This window comes from Alligator mississippiensis, chromosome 2 (assembly GCF_030867095.1).
Source record: "Alligator mississippiensis isolate rAllMis1 chromosome 2, rAllMis1, whole genome shotgun sequence".
Taxonomy (NCBI): Eukaryota; Metazoa; Chordata; order Crocodylia; family Alligatoridae; genus Alligator; species Alligator mississippiensis.
The window spans coordinates 213,536,924-213,562,302 of record NC_081825.1 but is presented as its reverse complement, the minus strand read 5'-3'; the positions used below and the strand labels follow the sequence as shown (position 1 = coordinate 213,562,302).

General features: G+C 43.2%; 1 protein-coding gene across 3 annotated transcripts in view; it reads left to right on the top strand.

Annotated features, from left to right (window-relative positions):
- The window catches only part of NAV2 (neuron navigator 2), a 417,342-nt gene that overhangs the window by 292,411 nt on the left and 99,552 nt on the right, over positions 1-25,379 (top strand). The window contains exon 1 of one of the 3 annotated variants that reach the window (XM_059722731.1): positions 24,235-24,558. The exons of the other annotated variants lie outside the window; for them this stretch is intronic. Within the exon in view, the coding sequence (XP_059578714.1) occupies positions 24,461-24,558 (98 nt within the window). The 5' untranslated portion in view covers positions 24,235-24,460. Of the gene's footprint in view, positions 1-24,234; positions 24,559-25,379 lie in introns of those variants that run through there. 3 annotated transcript variants of the gene reach the window in all.

Genomic DNA, 25,379 nt, shown 5'->3' with positions numbered 1-25,379 from the left:
GCGTGAGTTTTAAGATGTTGCAGTATGTTTTTTCCACCATTTTGAGGGTTGCTGTCATGCCCAAAAAGAACTGTTTCCAATAACTGGTGCATTCCATTGTAGTGCTGAAGTGTAAAGCATTATCACTGCGTTCCAGTTAGATCAAAATAAATCTGTTGACACTCTTATTTAGCACCTAAGTTATGTAGGAGATGTCTAAAAATAGGCTGTGAAAAAAGTGAGATCACACCTATATGCTGGTATCTGGAAGACGGGTAATGAGTATTTGCAGGACTTGGGAGAAGTCGCATTTCATCTTTCAAGCTTGCTTTTCAATTTCAAGGGAAGCATTTTAATTGTGAGCTGTAATTTATACAGCATCATTCCTTCTAAAGAGTCTCAAAGTGCTTAGACTGAGAGCTTCTATCTTCTCCATTAGAGCTTGGGCCCCAGAGTTAGACAGGGGAGAGAGCTGAAGAGATGGTCATTCTTTATAGCTGCACACCTTGCTGGGGTTTTGACCCCAGCAGTCTTCCCTGCCCAGAGCAGGGGGACTGGCCGTGATGATTTCACAAGGTCCCTTCCAGCCCTAAACTTCTGTAAATCTAAGATATTGAGCAGCCTCTTTATATAACCCTATAGAGGTCTACTGAATAAATGCTGGCTTTTTGTCAGCATTAGTTTATGCCAGTTCTACAGCAACAGGTGAAACGATATTTCTCAGCCCAGTGTCAACTCTCATTGAGATGGGACAGAGAAGACAGAACACTGTAGTTGAGCAGGAAATTGTTTTCCCATCTAATAAGAAACAGTGGTTTCAAACATTTTGCCCTTTCACACTGGGGGAAAAAAACTGTTTCGTAGGTCGCCCCTGCCCTTTTGAAAAGCAAAGGGAAAACCATTCTTATAATGTTAAGAGACCTGAGCACATATGCAAATTAGTACACTGTTCCTTGGACCTGATCTATGATCATGCAGCTTACTTTAAGTCACATGATTGCAGATGGGGTCCTGTTTGTGCAGACATTTGCCATGCCAGGACTGCCATCTAAGTAAGCTGGAGTGGAAAAAGGGTGGGTGGGATCATAGGGAGGCTAGTGGGTCTGCCAAGGTACTTGGTGAGTCCAGGGAGCACTGGTGGGAAGGGGATCTGTGGGGAAAGTGGGGTCATGTTGGGACTAAAAATAGCCCAATTAGGGTGGGAGGGGCAGGGGGCTAGGACAAGTGCAGCGAGCGGCTAGGCTGGGCTCCAAATGCTTTCTGTATAGACTTTCAGTAAGTCAGGATAACCTGTGCCAGGTCTAACTTAGTGCACCTATTCAGATGAATTAAGTTAGATCAGGTTAGCCATTTTTGTCTGGCCTAAGCTCCCTGAACATATGTATAGATATACACTAGTTAGGTTGATGTAAGTGTAATGTCTGCATATATCCTGAGTCCTTTATGCTTCCACAACAGTGTAAAAGGGCTTTAGTATAATGGAATTAAGCTAACAGATTTTGTAGGCTTCTATAGCAAAATAACTATGTAGTGGTCAAGTTGACCCTGTACTTATGCTACAGATGAAAACCCATGTTAAAAAACTAAGGATACAAAGTAAAGCACTAAAACATTATAAAATTTGCTTATACACAGTGAATTCAGTCTCATATATTTGTATTTCACCTTACAGTGACCACTGGTGATATGTTTGATTTTAAATGAGATATTAAGCATTGCATAGAAACACAGTGGTGTAGGTAGGATCCATGGCAAAATGTACACTGCCTTAATCATCTTTTTTCTTTCCTCTGCCCCCAGCTTCATCTACCAGACAGCTTCCAAAATAATTAGTGATTCCACAAACAACATTCACTTACAAATCTATTCATTCATCCCTAGAGAAGGTGTACCTTGTGCACTGAAGGGTCCTATGGCAAAAAAATAGCATGTAATTAGACTATCAGAATACACATAAATAAAGGGAATGGATATAGGTTGCACAGATAATTTTAAATCTGGCATTTTGTTTCTAACCTATCTTTTTCCCAGTTCGATTTCTTCTCTTCCCCAGTGTTTAATTCCAGTCCTGGTCTCCATTCCTCAGGATTCAGACTTTCCGTCTTTGAACAACCAGCCCTAATATCTCATTCTGGGAGTCCCATACAAATCTCCGGCTGAACATTACCAATGTTCGTTCCCTTTTTGCCAAGAGAATTGCAATTCTCCTGGAAGAAACCATGATTAGTGATATTCCAGCTTTTTTTCCTGGAGCAAAAATGGCCATTTTGGGAGAAAAACAACCCAACTGCAACCAGGCAAAAGTTGCCCCTGGCAGAACTTCTGCTAGGAGAACACATGTCTGCATTCTTTCCCGTGGCTTAAGTACTCATGGTGACCAGGAGGAGTGGAACTGAGGGAAAAGGCACCTATGCCTTCCATAGATCATGGTCACCTCATTCTGGAGAAGAGATGGGAGGAGTAGTTGTTCAGTGAGCTTGGGCTCACAAAATTTATGCTGTACATCCCTGATTTCTTCTATAAGGTACAAATCTGCCCTGCCTTCTGCCTAATAAAGGGGGACAACAAGAAAAGTTTGCTCAAATATACTAACAAAGTAAATTAAAAATAGCAGCAGCATTTAACTTTGGAGTGAATAAATGGTTAAATGTATCAGAGGTACAACCTGAGACGGGGAACAAGACTCTAGAAGGGGTTTATGACCTTGCATAGTTGGGTTTTTTATTTAAGAAGTAAGAAACACAACTATCTGTAACATGATAACAGTTTAGAAGGAAAGCAAGAATATAATTTAGGTGATCTTACGTATATGTGAAACTGATTTTGTTACTTTAAGCAGTCCGCAGTGCAGTGGTGTGATATAGTACCATGGGAGCAATTCCCTTGAGTGTTGAATAGGATCAGATGCTTGAGGGCAATTAAATACATAAGATTCTCACTTTAAACAAAGGCACAGAAGGGAGTCTCCCTGTTTTATGTGCTGTTAATCATCAAGAGAAGAAAAGAATGAGTAGAAGAAGAAATAAAGGATGGTGTTGTTTAAAAGAAGGAGATTAGACCTCAGCAGGATGTCTGCTTGAGTTGCATCCCAGTAAATAATAAGCACTTGTCATGTTAATGGCCCCTATGTTCAGCGACGTGGTTTGCCTACAGATGATACGTGTATTCATTAAACCATGCACTTAACAAGCAATATAGATGCTAGTTTTGTCCTTACTAATGTCTTGTCCTTAGCATTTTTTATTTGTAAAACAGCATGTGATATTTTAGCTTGTGAAAGCATAGGTCATACCATGGTTTTCTGAAATAAAATCATGCTGATATTAAAGTAGCACATCAGAAAAATTTATGGACAAGTCTATATTTAGTCTTACCTCTGGCACTGGCTATGTCCACTGTTGTACCTGATTAAAATTAAAATTAAAATGAAACTAAAAGGAACATAAAGACCAGAAAACAATGTCTACAACCATGACTGATTTGTTATTGTAATTGACCTAATCCAGGGTGATAGTTTTCTCCTAGGGCAGCTATTCTTTCTTTTTTTTTGCTTATTTCCCTGCTTTTCTCTAGCATCTTTTGCAGTTTTATCAGTTCTCATTTAATGATTTCTTGTTGATAGTTTACTCCTGTTCACTGTCTTCCTGTAGTGACTGCATTGACTAAGCTAAATAGAAAATGGCCCATATATTGCAAGTGGCACAAACCATGTTTTCTTAACTGGACTAAAAAAAAGTGCATAGGATGCCAGTTGTGGTCTATAAATATGTAACAACAACAACAATGAAAACAACAATGACGGTAACTGAAAAATGGGAACATAAAATGTCATCTCACAAGATGGACAACATAGGCTAGGGACAGACATTACACATAAACCGGTTTAAGTGATCAAAAATTAGTTTAAACCTGTAACAGAACAGATGTTCAGTGCACATAAACCAATTTGAAACCAGATTGAATGTAGTATCAGACTTAACTGGTTTGGCTCAAACTGGTTTATGCAATGTCTGTCCCAGACCCCTTGCTGGTTTAAATTAAGCCAGACTCCTCCAGCATCCTGGCATGATCTCTGGGCTGGGCAGGGCTCTCTGCTCTACAGCAGAGCTAGCCCCTCCCCTCTACTCCCTGGCTGCATCTCTGGCAGAGACTACAGGCTGCTCCCCTTCCTCCCCCTCACTGCTCCCTGCTAAGCAGGAATTCCCCACTCTGCTCTCCCTTGCTGAGAGGTGTCTGTGTATTAACTGACAGACCACATGGTGGCTATAGTCCTTGCTGTGGCAGACGGGTACCTGGTAATGTTCCTCTGTTGTTTTCTTAATGGGCTGATAAAGACTGAGTTAGGGGTGATAAAAACTGTGTTATCAGTTCCCTGCTGGGATGGTCAGAAGTGGGTGGGGGAACCCTTCCCTAATCAGAGTGTCCTTCTGGGGCCTGGCCATGCCCCCCTCAGCTCAGCACTGTAGAAGGGAAGGGAGGGCTGCTCTAGCATTCCCCTCCTCCTCCTCCCTCCATCTTCTAGCCTGAGCCACTGCAGGCATGTGCCTGCATGTCGGTGATTTCTGTGCAGCTACAAACTGATTCAGCCTAGTCAGGTTAGACTAACCTGAAAAGATTGAATCAGTTCAGGATCAGGCTTTTTAATTGTCTGTCCCTAGCCATAAAGCCTATCTGTGGGTAGTGAGAGTCATTTGATGGTAAGCTTCTTAATGATGATATCCACTCTAGTGCAAAGGGCAAAAACAAAACAAAACAAAACCCTTACATTTAGCCACACAATAAGGGTTGAATCTTTCCTGCCTTTGTGTGGTGAGTTTGGCAAGTGATTTATGGAATGGTTCATGTGGAAATCTTTCTCAGAACTGCCTGTAGGTATAACATATCCACTATTCTTTAGTTCAGGTCTCCTTTTCTACCTTCTCTATTAACTGATTTCTCTGTGGCCCCCTCCACTCATCACAGGTATTGCACAATTAACTGGTTAATTTTGCAATTACCTTGGCTAGGTACAGACATTCAAAAAGCCTGAGCCTGAATTGATTCAATTTTTGCAGGTTAGTCTAAACTACAAGGATTGAATCAAGAAGCAAATGAATAAACATTTACTTACGTTTCTGGAAATGCAGCCACATGCCTGCAGTGGCTCAGGCTAGAAGCTGGGGGCACTAGAGCAAGCCCTTCTTCCCTTTCAGCAGTGGCTGGAAGGCTGGAGGGAAGCTGAGCCAAGGGAGGGGGACATGGCCATGCCCCAGCAGGAAGGGGGCATGGCCAGGCCCCAGCAGGCCACTGAGTATGGTTGGGGAGGAATTTAAACCCTCACCCTGGCCTGCAGGGACTCCATTCAAGATATGTCTGGAGGAGAAAAGGGGAAGCAGCTCTTCCCAGGTTTGTTCCCGAGCAGTGGGGGGCATGCCTGGACCCAGCCAGGCAGTGCCTCGGGAGAGGGGGCAGGAGAGGGGGATTAAACTCCCCTGCCTGCCCTCTCCCACTGGCATGGGATCCCAGCAAGGGTCTGCCCAGCTTTTCCCCCCACTGGCTGCTTGATCGGTGGGGGGTTAATATTGTCCCAGCCATCTGGCCAAGCCCCTGCTATGCAAGTGGCGAGCAGAGGGGGAAAGCTGGGCAGACCCCAGCTGGGGTCCCATGTTTGGTGGGAGAGGAGAAGTAGCGGGGTTTAATCTCCATGCTTTCCCCCCTTCAACTGAGGTGCTGTCTGAGCTGCCATGCCTCCCTCCATTTGAGCAGCCAGTGGGGAGAAAAGCCAGACAGACCGGTGGAGGGGAGTGGTGATTAAACCCCCCTTCCCTGCCTCATCCTGTCTGCCCTCACTGGGGTATGGCCACACCTCCTGCTTTCTTCTGGAGTGCGGGGCAAAAAGGTGGCAGCCTCCCCATGCAGATCCAGGCTGGGGTCTCATGGGCCATGGAGAAGGTTTAAACCTTCTTCCCTACCTTCTGCCTGAGCCTGCTGGCTTACGCCCTTGCCTCCTCCATTCCAGCAGTGAAAAGTCTGGCAGGGGCTGCTCCACCCTCACCAGGCAGACCAGGCTACATCTTCAGATGGGTTTTCTACCCCCACCCCCTTGTCAGCCAGCCCTCACTGCTCCAGCTAGGGAGCAGAGGGGCAGGGCCAAAGGATCCTGAGGGACTGTGATATAACTTGAACCAGGAAGGAATCTTGGACAGAAGTTCCATAAACCGGTTTGACCTAAATCAGTTGAGTCTGGTACTACATTCAGCCAGGTTTATCTTAAACCATTTTTAGCCATTTTGAAACTGGCTTATGTACACTGAACTTTTGTTCTGTTACAGGTTTAAACCAGTTTCTGATCACTTAAACCAATTTATGTGTAACTTCTGTCTTTAGCCCCCAAGACCAATCACATATGCAAAGTACTTATCACATGATAAAAAGCTCCAACCAGCTATCAAGTCAGATGTCAAAAATGTTTACTAACCTTATAGCTTGTTCCTATTAAGCTCTAATTTGTACATGTAGCAGTGTCTCCCCTGCAGCTTGGAGCCCCGTCACATGACAGGGCCCAGCCACACGCATGCACCATGCCCAGCATGAAACCCTAGGGTCTGGGCCATGATCTCCAGGGCTCGGGGGCCATGAAACCCCTGGGCCCACATGCATGGACAGGACCAAGAATCCTGAACCTGGTGGCGCTCTTGGTCCTAGCTGTGCCACACATGAAGCCAGGACTGAGAGCTCCATCAGATACAGGACTCTCAGTCCCGTCTGCATGTGCCCCACAAGGGACTCCAAGCTGTGGGAGCTTGCTTCTTGTCTATGGAAGGGGAGCCCAGGATCAGGCTTCTTTTAGACCAACAATAAGGTCTTCTCTGACTGGATCTAACACACAATCCCACAATTGCCCCTCCTTCCATGGCACGGCAGGAGGCATGATAATGTGGATCATGCATTCAGTCCAATTGCACTTTTACCTACATTTGCAGAGGGGGTTGTTAGTGTGGAAACAAGTATATCAACAACAACTTTAAAGATGCATAATTCTTTGAATTAACTTGTCCCATTTATGTGACTTCTATATGGGAAGATTCTGGCACAAAGTTTGGTCTATCCTCCCATAAAAAAAACACGTATATCTGTAGAAGTTTGAATACTGATTTCCCCCTGCTTGAATTTAATAGCTAAGTACAGACAGTCAAAAAGCCTGAGGCTTGCTTCAATTCAATCTTTGCAGGTTAGTCTAAGACATATAGATTGAACCAACAACCAGGTGACCAGACATTCACTTTTGATTCCCAAAATGAAGCCGCATGTCTGCAAAAGCTAGGGGGCACTAGAGCATGCCTCCCTGCTTGGCTGGGGCAGACAGCTTGGGCCAAGCCTAAGTCACCCACCCTGTGAGGGGGGGAAAGAGGGGAGGATGTTATGGGATCCTGGGATGCTGGGGCCTGTGAATTAACTTGAATCTGGGGGGGATCTGGAACAGAAGTTCAATAAACTGATTTAGGTTAAATCAAGTAAGTCTGATACTACATCCATTCAGCTTTTTCTTAAACCAGTTTTGTCCGTTTTGAAAGTAGTCTATGTGCACTGAACTTCAGTTGTGTTACAGATTTGAACTGGCTTTTGATCACTTATACTAGTTTGTGTCATTTCTGTCCCTAGCCATGTGAGTGACATTCATATCAACATTGGTGTCTAAATATTTATTCACATTCAGGAAAACAGGTTTCCCTGATCATAATTTTACTTTTCTGCGCCCTGCTTTCTGATCCTCTATTCAACATTTCATTGCGTAAAGGAGATAATGATTATAATTAAATAATAATAAAAAAATATCTTGGGAAGAGATCTGAGATCTGTCATCTGGCCCTCTAGACTAAATATTTAACATCGTTTATAAAGCATATAATGGAAATATTTACTTTGTAGGCAACTGAGAGAGAAAATTTTTACAAGTCTTCATCAGATTAGCTTCTTAGGTATCAAGTAACAATTATAGCCCTGCTGGGTAGAAAAAAATGGTGCAAATAACTCTGTAAAAGAATCAGAGTTTCCAAAGTAATTCTGTTACAAGAGAAAATACAGTTTGTTAAATGTGCTAACTTGTTGGATGCTCGAGTTGCTGTTACTGCCCTGTGTGTCTACACGTCCCTTTACAGTACAAGATATTCATAAAACAATTGCATATTGATTTCATGGCAATATCTGTATTAGTTAAAATGATGCACTCTGCAGAAAAACCCACATTTTGATCATTTGTAATGTGTAAGTACCAAATCTGCTGTGCAATATGACTGGGTGGAACCCCAGGAAAAGGGATGATTAATTCCTCTCCTCCTTAGTTTATGTGGCATGGTTGGAATCACTCTGCAGCTACTGGTTTAGTCTTGGCTACTCTTCATCAGCATGATGCCTAGTGGGAATGGCTGGGAGATGATCCACATGTGTGCAGCTTGCTTCACCCCACAAAATCTTGTATTTGTACCTGAGTGCAGAGAGAAAGCTCTAAATTGATTACACAGGAATTTTGTTGTATTGAGACCCTTTTACTGTGCTTGTCATCCATGGTAGCTGTGCATTGATAGGCACTGGAGTAAAAACTATTGTTAGGTCAGGCCACTTACCTAACCATTAAACACTGCAGTTCCTTTGCTCCCCAGATCTTGCACCTTTCTGCAGTCTAACTATATTGGGTCACTGTATTTTTGGTAGTTTTCATCTCTGGATTGGAAGAAATAAACAGGATTTGCACAGTCGTCTGTTCTATTGCATACTGAGCATGTTGGCAGTGGAAGAGGCTTCCACGTGCCCATTAGATGATGGCCACTACTGCTGGCCGACTACAGCAATAGCTTTTATAGCTCTTAATGCACTGTCATCTGTGAAGATAAGGAAGGTTCACATGTGTTGAACCCACTTGTGCACTGCTGCATAGGCAGCTACCACAGAACAAAATTCTGTGCTACACAGCATCTCTGTGACTTCTGCACATGCCTTTACAGAATCAAACCAGGCCAGTTCTGCCCCTGAAGGCTTTTGCACCTGCAGAGGACAGAATGTTTGCCTCCTTAGCAGATAATTATAAGTAAATGTTGGAAAATAAATTTTCAGTTCCAAACCATTTAAGTTAAAATGGCAGTGTTATGATCATAACAACTCTATAGGATGAGAGTTCTTTCATATATTTCCTTAAAACTGATACATTTAACTACCTAAAAGCTTGTTCTGCAAAACACTATGCTGTGAAGGATCATCAATAATTCTCAAATGTTCAAAGTCCTTTACTGGGAGTAGTAAAACTATTTAGTTCTCTTTGTTACGGTCAGAAGTTCATATATGAAAGTGCCGATTTCACCAGATGTTTATCGGATAATAAAGGGAGCTTCATATATGGCATATTTCTAATCAGACACATTTTCAAATATTATTTTAAATGCAGTACTTATTTGGAGAGCTTAAACTTGTATTATGACTTCATTAAGAATTTAGGAACATAGTCTCCATAGAATTTTTATATTAGTTACAAAAGGTTTAACAATAAATGTCAGGAAAATTAGAACTGGCTTTTGTTTAAATGGACTCACAAGTGAGTGTCACTGTGGTAGATAGATAATGCATATCAGATTTTGAATAAATTGCCTTTTATTGTGGAAAATTGTAATTTGAGAGAGAACTCAGAGCTGTTCTTGCTCAGACATGAGTGAAAATGGTAGCAGTGGAAAAAATTAATCTGAAATTTTCACTTAGTTGCATTAATATTCTGTTCAAGAATTTGGAAATGGAACAATAGTAGAATTGATAGGCTGGTAATAGCAAGTGAAGGAAAAACAATTCACAAGGGAAAGGATGCTCAAAAGTCATGGAAAGATTTTACAAGACAAGCTGAAAAGGAAGCTTGCTTTTGTTTCAGATATGCACTTCAGCGTGTTCATCTGCTGTGCAGGTAAAATGGATCATTTGTTTTTATTTGAAGAATGTGGATGAGCTTTTGAAATGCATGTGTTTCTGGATTTGTTTGGGAAAGTCACTTTTGTTAAAGAAAGAATGAACGTTTATATATATGTGATAGTTCGCGTTCCTTTGACTGTGGCACGTTTAATCTTTTAGGGATTTCTTGGGACTATGGGGAATTTGCACTTGTTTTAGAGCCATTTGCTAACCTGTTAAAATCCTGTATGTTTAAAATCAAGATCATCTGATGATCACTTGATTTAATAGTCCTCCTTAAGGAAAAGAAAGTGGAATATATAAGATTTTTAACAACCCACTGCACCTCAGAGCAGTATCTGATTGTAAAGAATACAGTGATTTAGAGGGGCAGATCATAATGGCTCTACTAGAATGAAGATTTAAGCAGAATATAATTAATATCCCTGCTCCTGCAAAAAAAGATACCATTAGATTTCTTTTAATGTCCATCAATAGTTAAGGTCTCTTATATGACATCTTAAAAAGGCATTATTAATGCACAGAACTGTTCAATAGTGACGAGGGCATTTCTTAATAAATGTACACAGTTACCTGAATGTTCCCAAATTTCTACAGACACTGAATGCATCCTTTTTCATAATCTCGAGCTCCTGAAAGTTAAAACAGTAAAAGGATTAAAACTTCAGCTTCTCTTTGCTATCTCTATGGCTGTATTAAACATTGCCACTTGACTTTTGCTTTTTTAATAACAATCTTCATATTTAGTTTTTTCCCCTCCATACCACATTGCATTTATTGATGAAGAAATTATGTTGCTAGGCTCAGAAACAGAAAGTGAATGTCTAAGTCATGAATACAAATATAGCTACCATATCTATCCCAAATCTTTTCTTCAGACTCCTGGTAAGAGAATATTTCCATTAGCACTATTTTCATTACTGCTCTATACTTCAGAGATCATGTTAAAATCTTTAAAGAAGCTAAAGACAAGGAAGCCTGTAGCATTAAAGTTGTAAAATAATGTACTGTGCAGCAAATTAAAGTGGAAGAATGGGATTTTCCTTCTACTGTGAATGGACTCTGTCATTCACAATGTTATATTCTTTTGAGAGAAGAAATTAATTAGTAAGATTTGGGAAACTAAACTGAGGAAAAAAAAGCTGCAGTGAATGAAACTGAAACTAAGAATGATTTTGCCTTTAATGGATAGATTGTTTGCATTTTAGGAGGTTATTACAATTTCTTTCCCTTTTTATATAAACACTTTTTTCTAAGTAAATATTTGCCTTGCTTCATGAATGATCTCATTCAATTTACCTGATGTACATATGGTATATATGTGCAAAACCCTTTACACTCTCTCTTGCACTCTCTCTCTCTATTTCTCTCTCTCACTCTGTCTCTCTGGGTGCATCTACACGTGCATTAATGCACTTTTACTAATGTGTAGTAGATTTAGTGCTTCCAGTATGAGATACTAAATATATGCATATTAGGCTGTACTAATGCACAGTAGCGCAAGCACACACTTTTTAGGTGATGCTTAATGCATGGTAGCCTATTCTACTGGACACTAGAGTATTAGTATGGTTTTTTATGTGCTGCTTTAATATGCAGTAGAACAGGCTACTGCACATTAAAATGCACGGAACACCGCACCTTCTGTCTCTGTCTGTCTGTCTGTCTCTCCCCATCATAATTCTAATCATATAAAAGCCTTAGCCAGTCTGTCTGTCTGTAACACCTTATACACACTGTGACTGGTTGTCTGAAACAACAAATCAGAGTGCTCCAACAGCGTTCTGGACAGGAGGCGGCAGCAGAGTACTGCCATGATGGCAAGGACAGAGCAGGGGTGTGAGGCTAGCAGTGCTGGCCTCACTCCCCCCAGCCGTGTTCCCTGCAGGTAGCACTGACAGAGCGGCCATGACAGTGGGGACTGTCCCCCCGCCCTGCTCCTTGGAGACGGAGGGGGAAAAGATGGGGCAGAATGGGCCTAGACCCGATGCAGCTGGGGGGGGGGGACAGGGATGGCCTTGCTCCCCTGCCCCTCAGTCCCCACTGTCATGGCAGTACCATCCTTCTGCAGCAGGGGGGCGGGGGAGTGAGGCCAGCACTGCTGGCTTTGCACCCCCACTCTGGCCCCTCAGTCCCCGCTGTCATGGCAGTGCCAACCCTGTCGTCCTGCAGCAGGGCCAGAGCTGGAGGGGGGGGGCAAGGCTAGCAGTGCTGACCTTGCCCCGCCTCCCCAGCCCTTCTCCTTAGAGGCAGAGAGGGACGGGGGGGAGGGGAATGGGCCCGGGCCTGACTAGGCGGAGGGGAGGGGGAGTGAGGGGAACAGGGCCAGACAAGGAGCTGCGGTGGGGCCGAATGTGGGGCTCTGTCCCTGCCCACCTCCCCCCCATGACTGCAGGAGCTGAGGGGCCAGAGTGGGTGGGTGGGCGAGGCGTGTTGGCATGGTAGGAGGGCCCCCAGGGGGCCAGAGGAAGAGCAGCGTCAGTGCAGGGTGTTGGCTGGCAGCACAGCATCTCCCCAACCCCTGCCCCCTCCCCCCCCCATCATTCTTGATGGGCAATTGGCTAATATAAATATAAAAAAGACCAGGCCCTTCCTCAAGGAGTTTGGCATCTTATGATGTTTTAAGACTTTGGGACAAGTGTTATTTCCTTTACCTGTGTGAGTAGCACTGTCAGAATTGCTGGGACTGTATTAAAATGGTACCTTTGCTCAACTCCCTTTCTCAGACAAGATGTCTTTCCCACTCCTCACTCCATGCAGAAAGTTAACCATTTACATGCTAGCTGAAGATCTGTCATGCTTTTTTCACCAAGGTGCATCAGTGAAAAATGTGTCTGTTGATTTAGTAGCTGACAATGCAAGTTTGGCAGCATTGCGGGGTCAATCTTTTACATAAAGATAAAGTGTTATTGAACAATTTCTCTCATGATTCTGTGCAAACAGGCTTTTCTTCTATATTAGGCAATCCTGTTGTCAGAGTTATTTGTTGTCTTGAACAAATAGTTTGATCAGGGGAAGGAAATCCCAGGGATTTAGACACTGAATCTCTCTTACATTTTGCCCCAAAGGCACCTGTTCTTATTCCAGACATACTCAGTTTTCTGTGTGTAGCCATTCTGTTAGTGCTGAAATGTTGACTTGTGGAAGTCAATGGAAATTTTACCTTTAAGTTCAGGGGATGGAAAATTGCACTCGGGATTCCATTGTTATAGAAATACCTTTATTGCTTTGGCAAAGCTAAAATTCTGCCTTTGTGTTTTTTACCACGTATAGTACCTGCATGTAAACATACTTTGCTCCTTGCTTAAGAGCAGAGGTTGGCAACATTTTTTATGCTGCGAACCACTACTTATGACCCAATCCCAGCCACAATACACAGCCCCTCACCATCCAGTTATCATCAGATGCTGCAAGGGGAACAGATAGAAAAAGGCATGTACTAGGACCCTTAGCATGCCTTCTCTACTGCTGTGGCTGGAGCATGCTGCTGATTCCCTTAATTGCCATAGGTGGGATCCAGTCTATTCATGGGTTGGATCTCACCCATGGGCAGTGGGTTGCCAACCCCTGCTTAAGAGGATTGGATAGGTTCCACATTGGTGACTTCCCTAGGGCATCAGATTGGAAGCATCTCCAGGGTTTCTTAAAGAAGATGGCAAGTAGATTTAGGATTGGGGTAGTTCGCTCATGGCATTCCATGAAATCTGTCTCATTGCTGGCCAATTTTCATTTTTCTTCCTACATTCAAAATCTAACCCTAAATGTATGGCTAGTTAGTACTTAGCTCTTATAATGCACTGGCATGTAACAGTGGTTCCTATTCTCTGCCCGTATAAAATGACCTGCATCAATATTCAGAACAGCTGCAAATCATTACAACTTGAATATTTAATTATATAAATTAAGCTCCTTACCTTACCTTTACCCTAAAGATATTTGCCAAAAGCTCTTACAGTTGCTGCCACTGGTCCCCAGCAGACAGGCTCCCTGTATGAATATTGTACAGTAAAACTATGCTGGTTCTGTTTCCCCTCATTTCATTAGAAATATCTGGCCTGATTCTTGTATCACTCATACCATGTAGCACTCCTGATTTCACTCCTGATTTACACTTGTGTCAATGTAAGGAAGATCAGACAGTCCTATTTACAAGAATCCTATTTGAAACTTGCTTGTTTCACATGGTTTAAATATTTTATGAATTTAGAAAAGGAGCAAATTAAAAATGTGCTGTTATCTTAAGAAAATCAACAGTTTATTTTGTGTTGATAAGTGGAACCTTATCTTTTTCAATTTGACCTGTGACAGCTGTCATAGTTGCAAGAAACTTGGCCACATTTTTATTATTTTCATATAATAATAATCATGAGCACTCTGGTAGCTGTTAACAAATGATTAATAATAATCTAATTTTACTCCGATTTCTAATAAACTAACACATGGCTCATAGAAAAGTAATTGGAAATTTATTCAAGTCTGCTCAGAATATCTGTGTTGAACAAATGTCCAGACGAGCCAGGCCACGTGGTATGTGGCACCACAAACACGTCTGCAGTGCCACATACTACACTGTCTGGTGTTCTCTGTGCTGCAAGGGCACACTGCCTATGCGTGCGTTGCTCCCCCTTTTTTCCTGTGGGTTTTTTTGACCCCTGGATATTATGGGGGTCAAAAAAAAACTGCAAGGGTGGGGACAGAGCAGCACACACTTGGGCAGAGCGCACTGCTGAAAAGCTGAGCCGGGCCACCTAGCTGGCAGCCTATGCTGCAGCTGCCAGCTAGGCTCCACCCAGCAGGATCCCTGCAGACCCAGGAGGCCTCCAGAACCCCAGGTAAGGCTGCTGGGGCCAGGCCAGTGCTGTCCTCAGCCCCCTCTACCACTCCCAGGGTAACCTGCCGTGTGCCAAAGTGAGCATGGCATGGGCGTTCCCCAGGGACAAGTAGCTGCGGTGCAAGGTGTTCTGCTGCTACTTGTCCCTGGGGAACCAAACATCTGAGTTTGTCTGGACAAGCCCTAAATGTCCCTTAAAAAACATAACACATGGATGTGCAGATTATTTAAAGTGATTAGCTTATCCAGCACTGAACCACAGTTTTTTTTCTGGAGAGAAGTGCTGCACTAAACAGCACACAGCAGTACTTTATAACAATTTAAAGGCTGGGATGTGAAGCCTGATGTCTTTACAGTCTACATTGCTTGCAACAAGGCAGGCTGCCATTTATCTCACCTCCACTGTAATCCTCAGATTCAGATGCTTTATAAGCCTCTACGTGATGCATCTTAGATAATGAGAATAAAACGGAGAGTGAGGTAGTATATCACAATAAAACTCAATTTTCAAGCATTATCCTGCTTTCTAAGGACGCACTTAAACTGAGACTACGTTATGCATTATATGCCTCTCATGTTTAGAATGTGAACACGTATTTGAGGTTTTAAAGTCTAACACTTCTCAAAAGAGGCAGAAAACACAGATTTTTTTTAATATGCTGGCATGAAGTTGCATACAGTTTTATCTCCTTCCAATCCATGAATGTTAATTTCATTATGTTAATGGGATTGATACACAAGCTTGGGAGAGTAGCTGTTCTCCCAAATGGGTTGCTCTCAGGCTTATTTTTCTGTGATTTTATTACACTGGGTATGCATGACATACTGCAGTGTTTTCTGAGCAGCTGTTCTTTAGGTAAATTAATACCTGGGGTCTCTTTACTTCACTCAAACTTTAACTACTGTAAAAAAACTTAATGTAAAGCCGCTCATAGCTTATCTCACCAGATTGCTATTTGAAAGCTTGAACAAAGCTACCTTTATAAATTTCAGCCACAACACGCTAATCTTCTAAACTTCCTGATCTGTTAAATTGTGATTATTACTAAATGTAAAACCAGTCTTAAAATGTCCCTCTGTGCATCTTTGCTATCATTCACATATGTTGCAAAATCCTTCTCATTTTTCTAATATATATTCCTTATAATGTTATGATGGGTAGGTAAATAAAGATGCTGAGGCTGTATCTTTAGATATGGAAGATGTCATCATTCCTACAGGCTCTCCTTTTGTTTTATTTGGACTTGACAAAATGGATACTATGAATTTTTATTTGCTAGGCCATATTTTCTGATTTGATTCACATTGAAGGACATTTCCTGAAGTACCCCATTATTTCCCATGAGTGTAGACTGAGGGGGTTTGTTTCCTTTTTTAAATAAAGGCTGGGCATAACATTGTAATCTTACATCATGATTGGTCTTTGCAGTATTTACACTAAGAATATTTGATAGAATTTTACATGCGTGTAGTACTCTGGCAAAAGTTTTAAAATCCCTATTTTAAGTGGTTTAATGACTATTTGATTTATACTAAATATGCTAATTCTGCTGTATAGATTTTCAAAGTAAAAGAAAATTAGTACCTTCTTTTTTCTACCATGTATACAGAGCCCTAAAAATGTCAATAGATTAAAAATAAATTCAAAAGGATTCTATATAAACTACTCTAAAAATGGTTAGGATCTGTATCTCTACTCCATTGCATTTCATAATATACTTGTTCCACTGACATTGTGCTAACCTATTGTAGAATGGAGAATCAGACCCAGTAAATTGAATAGAGACCAATATACTCTATAACATTTTCAAACTGATAAAGTTCTAAAGCAGGTTTAAAAATATCCATTACATTTTATAGGTTGGTTCTGAAAATCTAAGGAAAGGTTAAAATGTTCTATAACATTTTTAAAGAACTTTCTGTAGGCAGGTAATAGATTTTTTTTTTTTTTTAATTATCAATTACAAAGAAAAATATACCATTTTGGTTTTGAAATCCAGTGTTATAACTTTTGTTTGGTCAAATTAATGAATGAAAAATAAAGCATGAGATGGGTTCATAAAGGACTGTTTCCAGCTGACTTCAGCAGAGGCAGGAAGAGGTCAGGAATGTCATATTAGTGTCTTAGTCTTGCTTTTGTTATGGATAATGCACATTTTGCTTAAAGCACCACATTCTCTAACAATGTTAATATTGGTTGTACCTAATCCTCAACAAGCTAATGAAGCCTTTAGCCTTGTCATTAGCCAAAGATCCAATGAAAAAATAGGTGACTGTGTTCCAAGTTGGAGATGCATTAAAAAGTGAAAGACTGGTGCTCCTTGCTTTTACTCTTCACTAATCTAGTTTAATGCAGAGAGTGGCTCAGTTGCAGAAAGGATTTAAATCAGCAACTTCACTTTTCCCTTCTAAAATCCAAATGCTTAGGTTTAATGATGCTTTTCCAAGTGGCTTTAATTATTTGTATTCTTTCTAAATAGCAAATTGTCACATCCTCCATCCTCTAAATCACCAGTCTTCTATGTTGCTATAGTGACATGGCAGCCACTAAAATATAGGCTCCAGAATAGAAAGGCAAGTTTGGGCTTTGACTCGGTTATTTGGATGTTTTGGCAAGAGAATTTATCTCCTAAGGTCTGTATTTTATAACCTTTTGAGCACTTGCATTTTAACCATTTGAATCAAAACTACATCATAATACTAAAAAAGAGGTGTATGTTATTTGCACCAAGATACCCAGTTTCTAAAGGGTTAATGCTCCTTTGTGGTAGACATCTGACTTTTCTGTCTTTTTACTCTGTTCCCTTTGGCTTTTGAAGCTAAGAATACAGCACAGTATTGTCCTCCCCACTTCCGTAATCTTGAAAGGCTACCCATCTCCCTTTCATGACACAATCATTCATCAGTAACCTGAACAATAGAGATCTAAGCTGGTTAGATCAGAAATCTAACCTAGCTCCGAGCCTGGGGATTAAGTCTTCCTGTAAAAAGGAATGGTTTGTCTGTAGTCTTAAGGCTGGAAGCCAGTATTTTGCAGGTCAATAGTAAGAGCGTAAGCTGTAAAAAGAGTTATTTTGTTATTTAGAGGTGATGTAACAAACAACATTAAAAGCCTTATTAATTTGCAACTTTAATATGCCTCCTGGTGCAGAAGTGGTATGCTGTAATCTTTAATTATGTGATCTCAGACTGAAAAAAAAATTAGTCTCCCTCTGATTCTAGCTCCTCAACCAGTCTCATTGTCCACCCTGTCCTACTTTCTCTTGCTGGCATCATGCCTGATACGTCTTTGTCGTTCCTTTCAGTCCCCACCTTCCCCTATCAAGACTTCCCATCTCTATCTCCCCTCCCAGGTTCTGTATCCAGTCTGTCTCCCCAGACCAGTTCCTCTTCCTCATCTCTTTGTCCAGCTGGTTCTAGTTATCCCCTCTGTGCTGCAATTCCATGTCAGATGTATCCATCTTCCCAGCTGCTGCTATTTCCTCCACATAAACTGGTTGTCAGTCTCAGCCCTTCTTACCTCCCCCTCTTTTACCCTGGTCACCACTCAGCCAATTAGCTCCAGTCTGTCCTTGTTTTTCTCACTGCTCTGATTCTTGCTCAGTTAGCATCACCCCTTTGCCCCATCATGTCCCCAGACCAAGCCTTTCCACCCAACCAATTCCAGCGTTTTCATCCCTCCACACATGGCTCTCAGTCTTCCTGCTCAACCAGTCTCAATCTCTGCCTTCAGCTCTCACTTATATTTTATCTCTTACCTACCTTCAGGCCTAATCTTAAGAATTTTACAGAGTTTGCAATGGTACATGTCATTCCTAAGAGTTAAGGATGTTTGGGGGTCATATGTCCCAGATTGGCCGGGACAGTCCCAGATTTTATAGGCTGTCTCAGTATCCTGGCCATTGTAAGCAAAAGTTCCAGATTGGCAGGAACCTGGGAGCCGTGGGGGTGGAGGGGGTTGTGTGTGGGGGGGTGATGGGGCTGAGGACATTATATAGGCTCTGTCTGTCCTGTGCTGACTAAGAGCTCCACCCCCATCCTCGCACCTGCAGTTGCAATTTGGCCATGTGCTGCCGGGCCTTCCCGGTCACCTATATCGCAGCCCCGACATGGAAAGCCCAATTGGGCCTGGCCACACCTGCCTTAACTAGTGAGGGAGGTGTCAGGCTGAGGCTGGGTGCACCCGTTCAGCCCAGGAGCACATGGCCAGAATGCGGCTGCACGTGCTAGGAGAGTGCTGGACCTGTGAGTCAGACAGAGCCTGCACAGCACCCTGTCCCTAACCTGAACCTGCTCTGATGAGAGCTGCTACAGATTTGCTCACTGCCACACACTGTTCCAGCACATGTGCAGGTGTGTGAGCATGCATGTCCTGGAACTCTCCACATCATCCTGGATTTCCCTATAATAATTATGGTTACTCTGTTTATTGGACCAAATGTATCATTGGGAGGGTCACAAACAAGCTTTTCCTCAGGTCTCTTCCTTAGGTCTCTGTGGCATAGAAAAGCTTGTGTTACCCTCCCAACAATACAGTTGGTCTAATAAAAGATAACACTCACAGGAATCCTTGCCTCTTGTATTTTTCCTAGACCACCGTGGCTGCAACATCACCACAACACTGCCATCCCCAACAGTTAAAGTTCAGCAAAGGTATAAAGAACAGAAAACAGGATCTTATAAAGAGAAATGTCAGTCAACCTTAATAATAGGGTTGTGCTGCCAGCCTCACTGCACATCCTGAAGCACTAATCAGGCAGGCATTGGTTACACTTAAAAAATTTAGGAACCAGCAACTTGTTATCCTCCTTGGCTCCAAAACAGGTAGTTTCTATTAATATCTCTTGTTCACTTGCTGTTTATAAAACAGCAACAAAAATGACTAGATACCCTTCATGCTGTACATTTACAAGAGTACATATACCCTGGAGTACTCCGAGATCTTCTTGGCTAGGGACAGAAGTTACACATAAACTGGTTTAAGTGTTCAGAAACTTTTAAACCTGTAACAGAACAGAAGTTCAGTGCACAAAAATGGCTTTCTAAATGACTGAATCTGGTTTAAGATAAACCTGGGTGAATTTCGAATCAGACCTAACTGATTTACGTGAAACCGGTTTATGGAACTTCTGTCCCAGACCCCTTCCTGATTCAAATTAAATCACAGTCCCCCAGCATCCCATCATGCTTTACAGCCCTGGGCTGGGCTGTAATGTCTGCTCCAGCAGAGCAGGGTTGGTTCCACCCATCTGCTCCCCAGCCAGAGCACTGCCACTGCTCCAGCTGGCTGAGAAGGGGTGGGGGTGGAGGTGGGGATGGAGTGGGATGTCCTGCTCAGGCCTACAGCAGGGTCTGCTTAGTGGGGGTAGAGCAGCCACTTACTGGCTTTTCCCCCATTTGCTGCTCAAGTGAAGGAGGTGGGGATGTGGTCAGACACTGGCCCTGGGCCAGCATGCTGAGGCTGAGGGAAGGGAGGGGGGTTTCAACCGTCTATCCTACTGGCACACTACTCCAACCAGGGCCTGCCTGGCAAGGGCACAGCAGCCCCTGCCAGGCTTTTTCCTGCTCGCCACTTGAGCAGAGTGGGCAGAGGCATGGCCAGACACTGGCTCCAAGCCAGCACACTGAGGTGGAGGGGAGGGAGGGGAGTTTAATGCCCCCAATCATACCCAACAGGCCAGCCAGACCTGGCCACGCCCTCGCCCTCGCCCCTCTTAGGTCAAGTAGGGAGGGGAGAAAAGCCTGAAAGGCTTCTTTCCCAGCTTCCTTCCAGCCTTCCAGCCACTGCCAAAGGGAAGGGAGGGCTTGCTCTAGTGCCCCCCAGCTTCTAGCCTGAGCCACTGCAGGCTGCATTTCCAGAATCAAAAGTGAATGTCTGTTCCCTTGCTTCTTGGTTCAATCTGTGCAGCTTAGACTAACCTGAAAAGATTGAATTGATTCAGACTCAGGCTTTTTGAATGTCTGTATTTAGCCCTTAAGGCTGCCATGGGCTGCTTCACAATATTAGTACTATTTAGGTCTCCAAACACCTACACATGATCCACAAGATACACTCAGAGATTTCTTATAGAAACCCAGAGTGCCAAAAATATTCTGAACTGTTATGGTCTTTCTGAATGCTTTGCAACAGAAGAATTCCTCTATAATTTTTATGTAGTCAGGAAACAAGTTAAAGCTAACAACCGGCATTTTCTGATTACTGCTTTGGGTTTAATGAGTGCAAAAAGGTTGTGAACCACCTACTTTTACAGTCTTCCCCAGCACCTACTGAAACCAAAAGGAATTTTTTCCATTGACTTTAATGAGCTTTGGATCAGTCCCTTATCAAAGACTAATGTGTATAAACTTGTTTTACTATCACTGGTGCTGTTGTCTCTTCTCTTTCTCCTTATTGTACCTATGTATTGAGTTTTCTTTTATACCTGCAGGCAGATAAACAGTGGGTCCATTAGTGTGTACAGGATTTCCTTCAGGGGTTGCACACATGAATTGAACTGCAAGAATCTGGACCTGAAGGCTAAGTACAGACAGTCAGAAAGCCTGAGGCTGAATCGTTTCAATCATTGCAGGTTTCTGTAAACTGCCTAGATTGAACTGATAAGAAAATGAACTAATGTTCACTTTTCAATCTAAAAAGGCAGTCAGACCCCTGCAGTGCCTCATATCAGAAGCCAGGGGGTGCTAGAGCATACCTCCCAGCCTGCCAGGTACTGCAGCGAGTTGGAAGATGGGCAACTCCCCCAGCCATACCTCCTCTTCAGCCTCTAGCCAGCTGAGGAGGGCTCTTGGGGGAAAATTCCTCCCACTTGGCCCCCAGCCAGGGTCTCCTCAGCTCTGAGGGCAGGGGGAGAACCCCCAGCTGGGCCTTTCTTTCTCCCCCTGTGCCTGGATCTGGTCCCCCTAGCCACACCCTGTTTCTCAGTCCCAGCCAGTTGAGGAGGGAGTGTGGGAGAACCCCAGTGGGGGGTTTCTCCCTCTTTTCTTCCCCCCTCTCACTCCCTGGCACCCAGAGCTAGGACCCGGGCCAGTCACCCAGCCATGCCCCCTCCTTTGCCAGCTGGGTGGCTGAGGAGGGAGAATGGGGGGGGGGAATGCCCCCCCCAGCTCCAGATCCCCAGTTAGGCTGTGCTGGGTGCATGGGGGAGAGAAGCCTGCAGTGCAAGCCCTTCCCTCCCCCACTCCCTCCTTAACCAGCCTGCTGGTCAAGGAGAGGGCATGTCTGGGTGATGGCCCCAGCTTTCTGCTTCAGCAGGGTGAGTTAAGTCCCCACTGTGGGCTTCCCTGAAGCTGGAAGCCAAGGTGATCACCTTACTGTGCACCCTCCTCAGGTGGCCAGCTGAAGAGGGAGTGGGGGAGAGAAATGTTCTTCCTCCCACCCAGCTCCGGACCCTTGGCTGCGCTGTGCCTAGTGCGGAGGATGGGTGGGAAGCTCGCAGTGGGGGCCATTTCACCCCCCTTCACTCCCTCTTCAGATGGCCTTCTGGTCAATGAGGGGGCATGGTTGGGTGATTAGCCTGGCTTCTGGCTTGGTCAGGGGGAGTAAAGCTCCCCCCCCCCCCCCGCCCAAGAGCTTCCCTGCATCTGGGAGCTCGGGTGATCTTCTGGGCATGTTTCTTCCTTGGCTGGCAGGCTGGCTGAGAAGGGATTGGGAGGTAAAATGGCTCCACTGTGGGCTGCCCTGCCCTGTGCTAGGCACAGCCTGGCTGGGGATCCAGAGCTGAGTGCTGGGGGGCCTCTTTTCCATCCCTCACTCCCTTCTCAGCTGGCCCGCTGGCCTGGGAGGGGGCATGACCAGGTGATCACTCTAGCCTCTGGCTGCAGGGAAGCCCACAGTGGGGGGTTTACTCCCCCCCCTCCCAAGCCAGGAGCCGGGACAGTCACATGGCCACCCCCCCACCCCCACCAGTGGGCAAGCTGAGGAGGGAGTTGGTTGGGAGGGGAACAGCCACCTTCCCCTTCCCCCTCATCTCCCCCATTCCAGACCCCTAGCCGGGATGTGCCTGGCACAGGGGTGGAGCCTGCAGTGGGGTTTTTACTCCCCCCACCCAAGCAGGGAGCCAGGGCAATCACCTGGCCACACCCTCTCCCTGGATGGAAGACCAGCTGAGGTGGTAATTGGGGGAAAATCACTTCCCCCTAGTCTTGGACCCCCAGCTGGGCTTGGCCCAGCTTGGGTAGAAGCCCTCAATGGGACCTTTGCTCCCCCAACCCCAGCTGGGAGCCAGGCAGGTTCGCCAGCCAAGGAGGGGCCAGGGCTGAGGAATCAACCCAGCTCCCGGCTGCCCGGAATGGACAAGCCCACCCTTATAACTGGAGGCAGGACTGCCCTGCTCTGCTGGAGCAGAGAGCGCAGCCTTTACTGCACAGCATCCTGGGATGCTGGAGGACTGAATTAAATTGAATCGGGAGCGTATCTGGGACAGAAGTTCCACAAACTGGTTTGACATAAATCAGTTAAGCCTGATGGTACAACCATCCAGGTTTATTTTAAATCCGTTTCAGCCATTTTGAAAGTGGCTTAAGTGTACTGAATTTCTGTTCTGTTACATGTTTAAACCAGTTCTTGATCACTGAAATCAGTTTGTGTAACTTCTGTCCCTAGCCAAAGAGAAAGTTAGTACCTCAGAGATTTGCAAGTTTTTTTGTGCAGCACCCTGCACAATCCTGACTGGGGTCTCTGGGCTTGACTATAAGATACAGTAAATAACAACAACAGAATTTCCTATACTGTAATTTAAATGTCACTTGCATTGAGCAGCTTGCAGAGTTTTGGGGAGAATTCTGTCAGGCTGAAAGAATTCTTTTCAGTGTTAACAACTGTAACATCCATTCTTTCATCTATTCTGTGTATATAAACATATCAGTGTCTGTTTTACTTAAAGTGAAGAGATGTAATGCATCCCTTATTTTACAGTTGTAAATGCGGATTAGTTGACTTAATCACTTTTCGGACAATAGCCGCACGCTGTATCCCAATACCATAATTACTTGTGAAGGTGTCAGAGGCTTTGTATTGAAAATACAAAAGGTCACTAAGAATTGGATTTATGCTGTTTAATTTTTATCTACATTGCAAATATATTATGATAAAATAACTGGAATGTCTCATCTTCTCTTCCTTTTGCTAAACTCTTATGTAAATAAAGTAAATACAAAAAAACCACAAATGTATTTATGCAAGGATGCTATTTGTGCTATTATGCTATTATCAAGGATGCTATTTGTGAGAATTTTTAAAAGGGAAATTTAGGAAAAATGTCAGTCTAATTTTTTAACGTGGTGAAAAACAGATTACCTATCCTTTTAGATTGTAGGCTGCTAGTTATCAGCAAGCTACACAGTTTCTTGAGCAAACAGGGTGTGTTTTGCTGAGCTGAGCTTTTATTCTATATGTTATGGTATCTGATCTGGAGGGTTGTGTTCAAGCTGCCTGTTTCACTGCCCACACGTTACAACTTTTCACAGATGACCTAGTACTAGCAGAAAGTCTTGACCTCTCGCTCCTTCAGCACTTCAGAGGTTAATTTTGTTGAGGGATCAGATTTCTTTACTGGGAGTTTATGATGATCATCACCTTCTAGCTAGACCTTACTTTCCAGTGTCTTTCAGAGCTGCTGAGTGCAGAGTCCTCTAGTAAAAACAATCTTGCCAGCTTTTAAAAATATCACTCACTATAGTCAAAGTACAAGCTGTTTTTTTAGCAGGGTGTTTGATGGTAGCCTGATGAAGGTATCAACCTGTAAAATCAATCTAAGCCCTTTTTCTGGAATTCTTCATGGGCAACAAAGTGGAGAAATGCTTTGGCCTAAGAATATTACAAGGTAGGAAGTTTTCTACACTTTCAAAAGTCTGGGCTTTATATTGTATTAAAGAGTTTCAGTTTTAAAACTGATAGCAGCCTGAAAGCAGATTTTGTGACAAATGTATTATGCAGTAAATGTCAGAACTTCTTTTCTTTCTCTTTTCACTTTCTTTTCCAATTTAATTGCAGAATAAATTAAATCCTCATTTTATTTTTTTAATGATATATATTTTAAAAATAACAGGAAATTTAACTGGTATAGCATAGATCATAGTATAGCTTTTTACTGGCTTAGTTTTGGCCCACCGTGAGTATATTTACAGATTAAGTAGCAGCATGAAGTTGTTCATAGAGTACTGCTGCCTAATTGAATTAGATATTTTCCCATTCAAGTAACAGATCTTCAGTTCCTATTACAGAACTTGTGCTAAGGATTTTGTAATATTCTGACACTCTTAGTGTGCTTTCTTTAGAAAGAAAGGACCTGATCTTTATGAGAATAAGCTCACTCTGCATTGTAACATAACAATAGCTTGTGTGGGGCTGTTGTTACACCATTATCACAGAGCCCAGTGCACTTGCACTTTAACACTTGATAGGCAGTCCTGTTTTTTGCAAGTGTTTCTTACTCATTTACAAAGTTATAGTGGCCCCTGTGCTTGCCTTATTAAAGTATTAAAGCTTTAATAAAGTATTTTAAATGTAAAATCCTTTACAATTTTTACAATTTCTTACAAATTAGTCTAATTTAAAGGGACTCCACAAAATTGTACTTATGGATACTAGTTAAAATGTTGCAGTTCCATAAGAAACCAAACAATTCACTGTGTTGCTCATAAA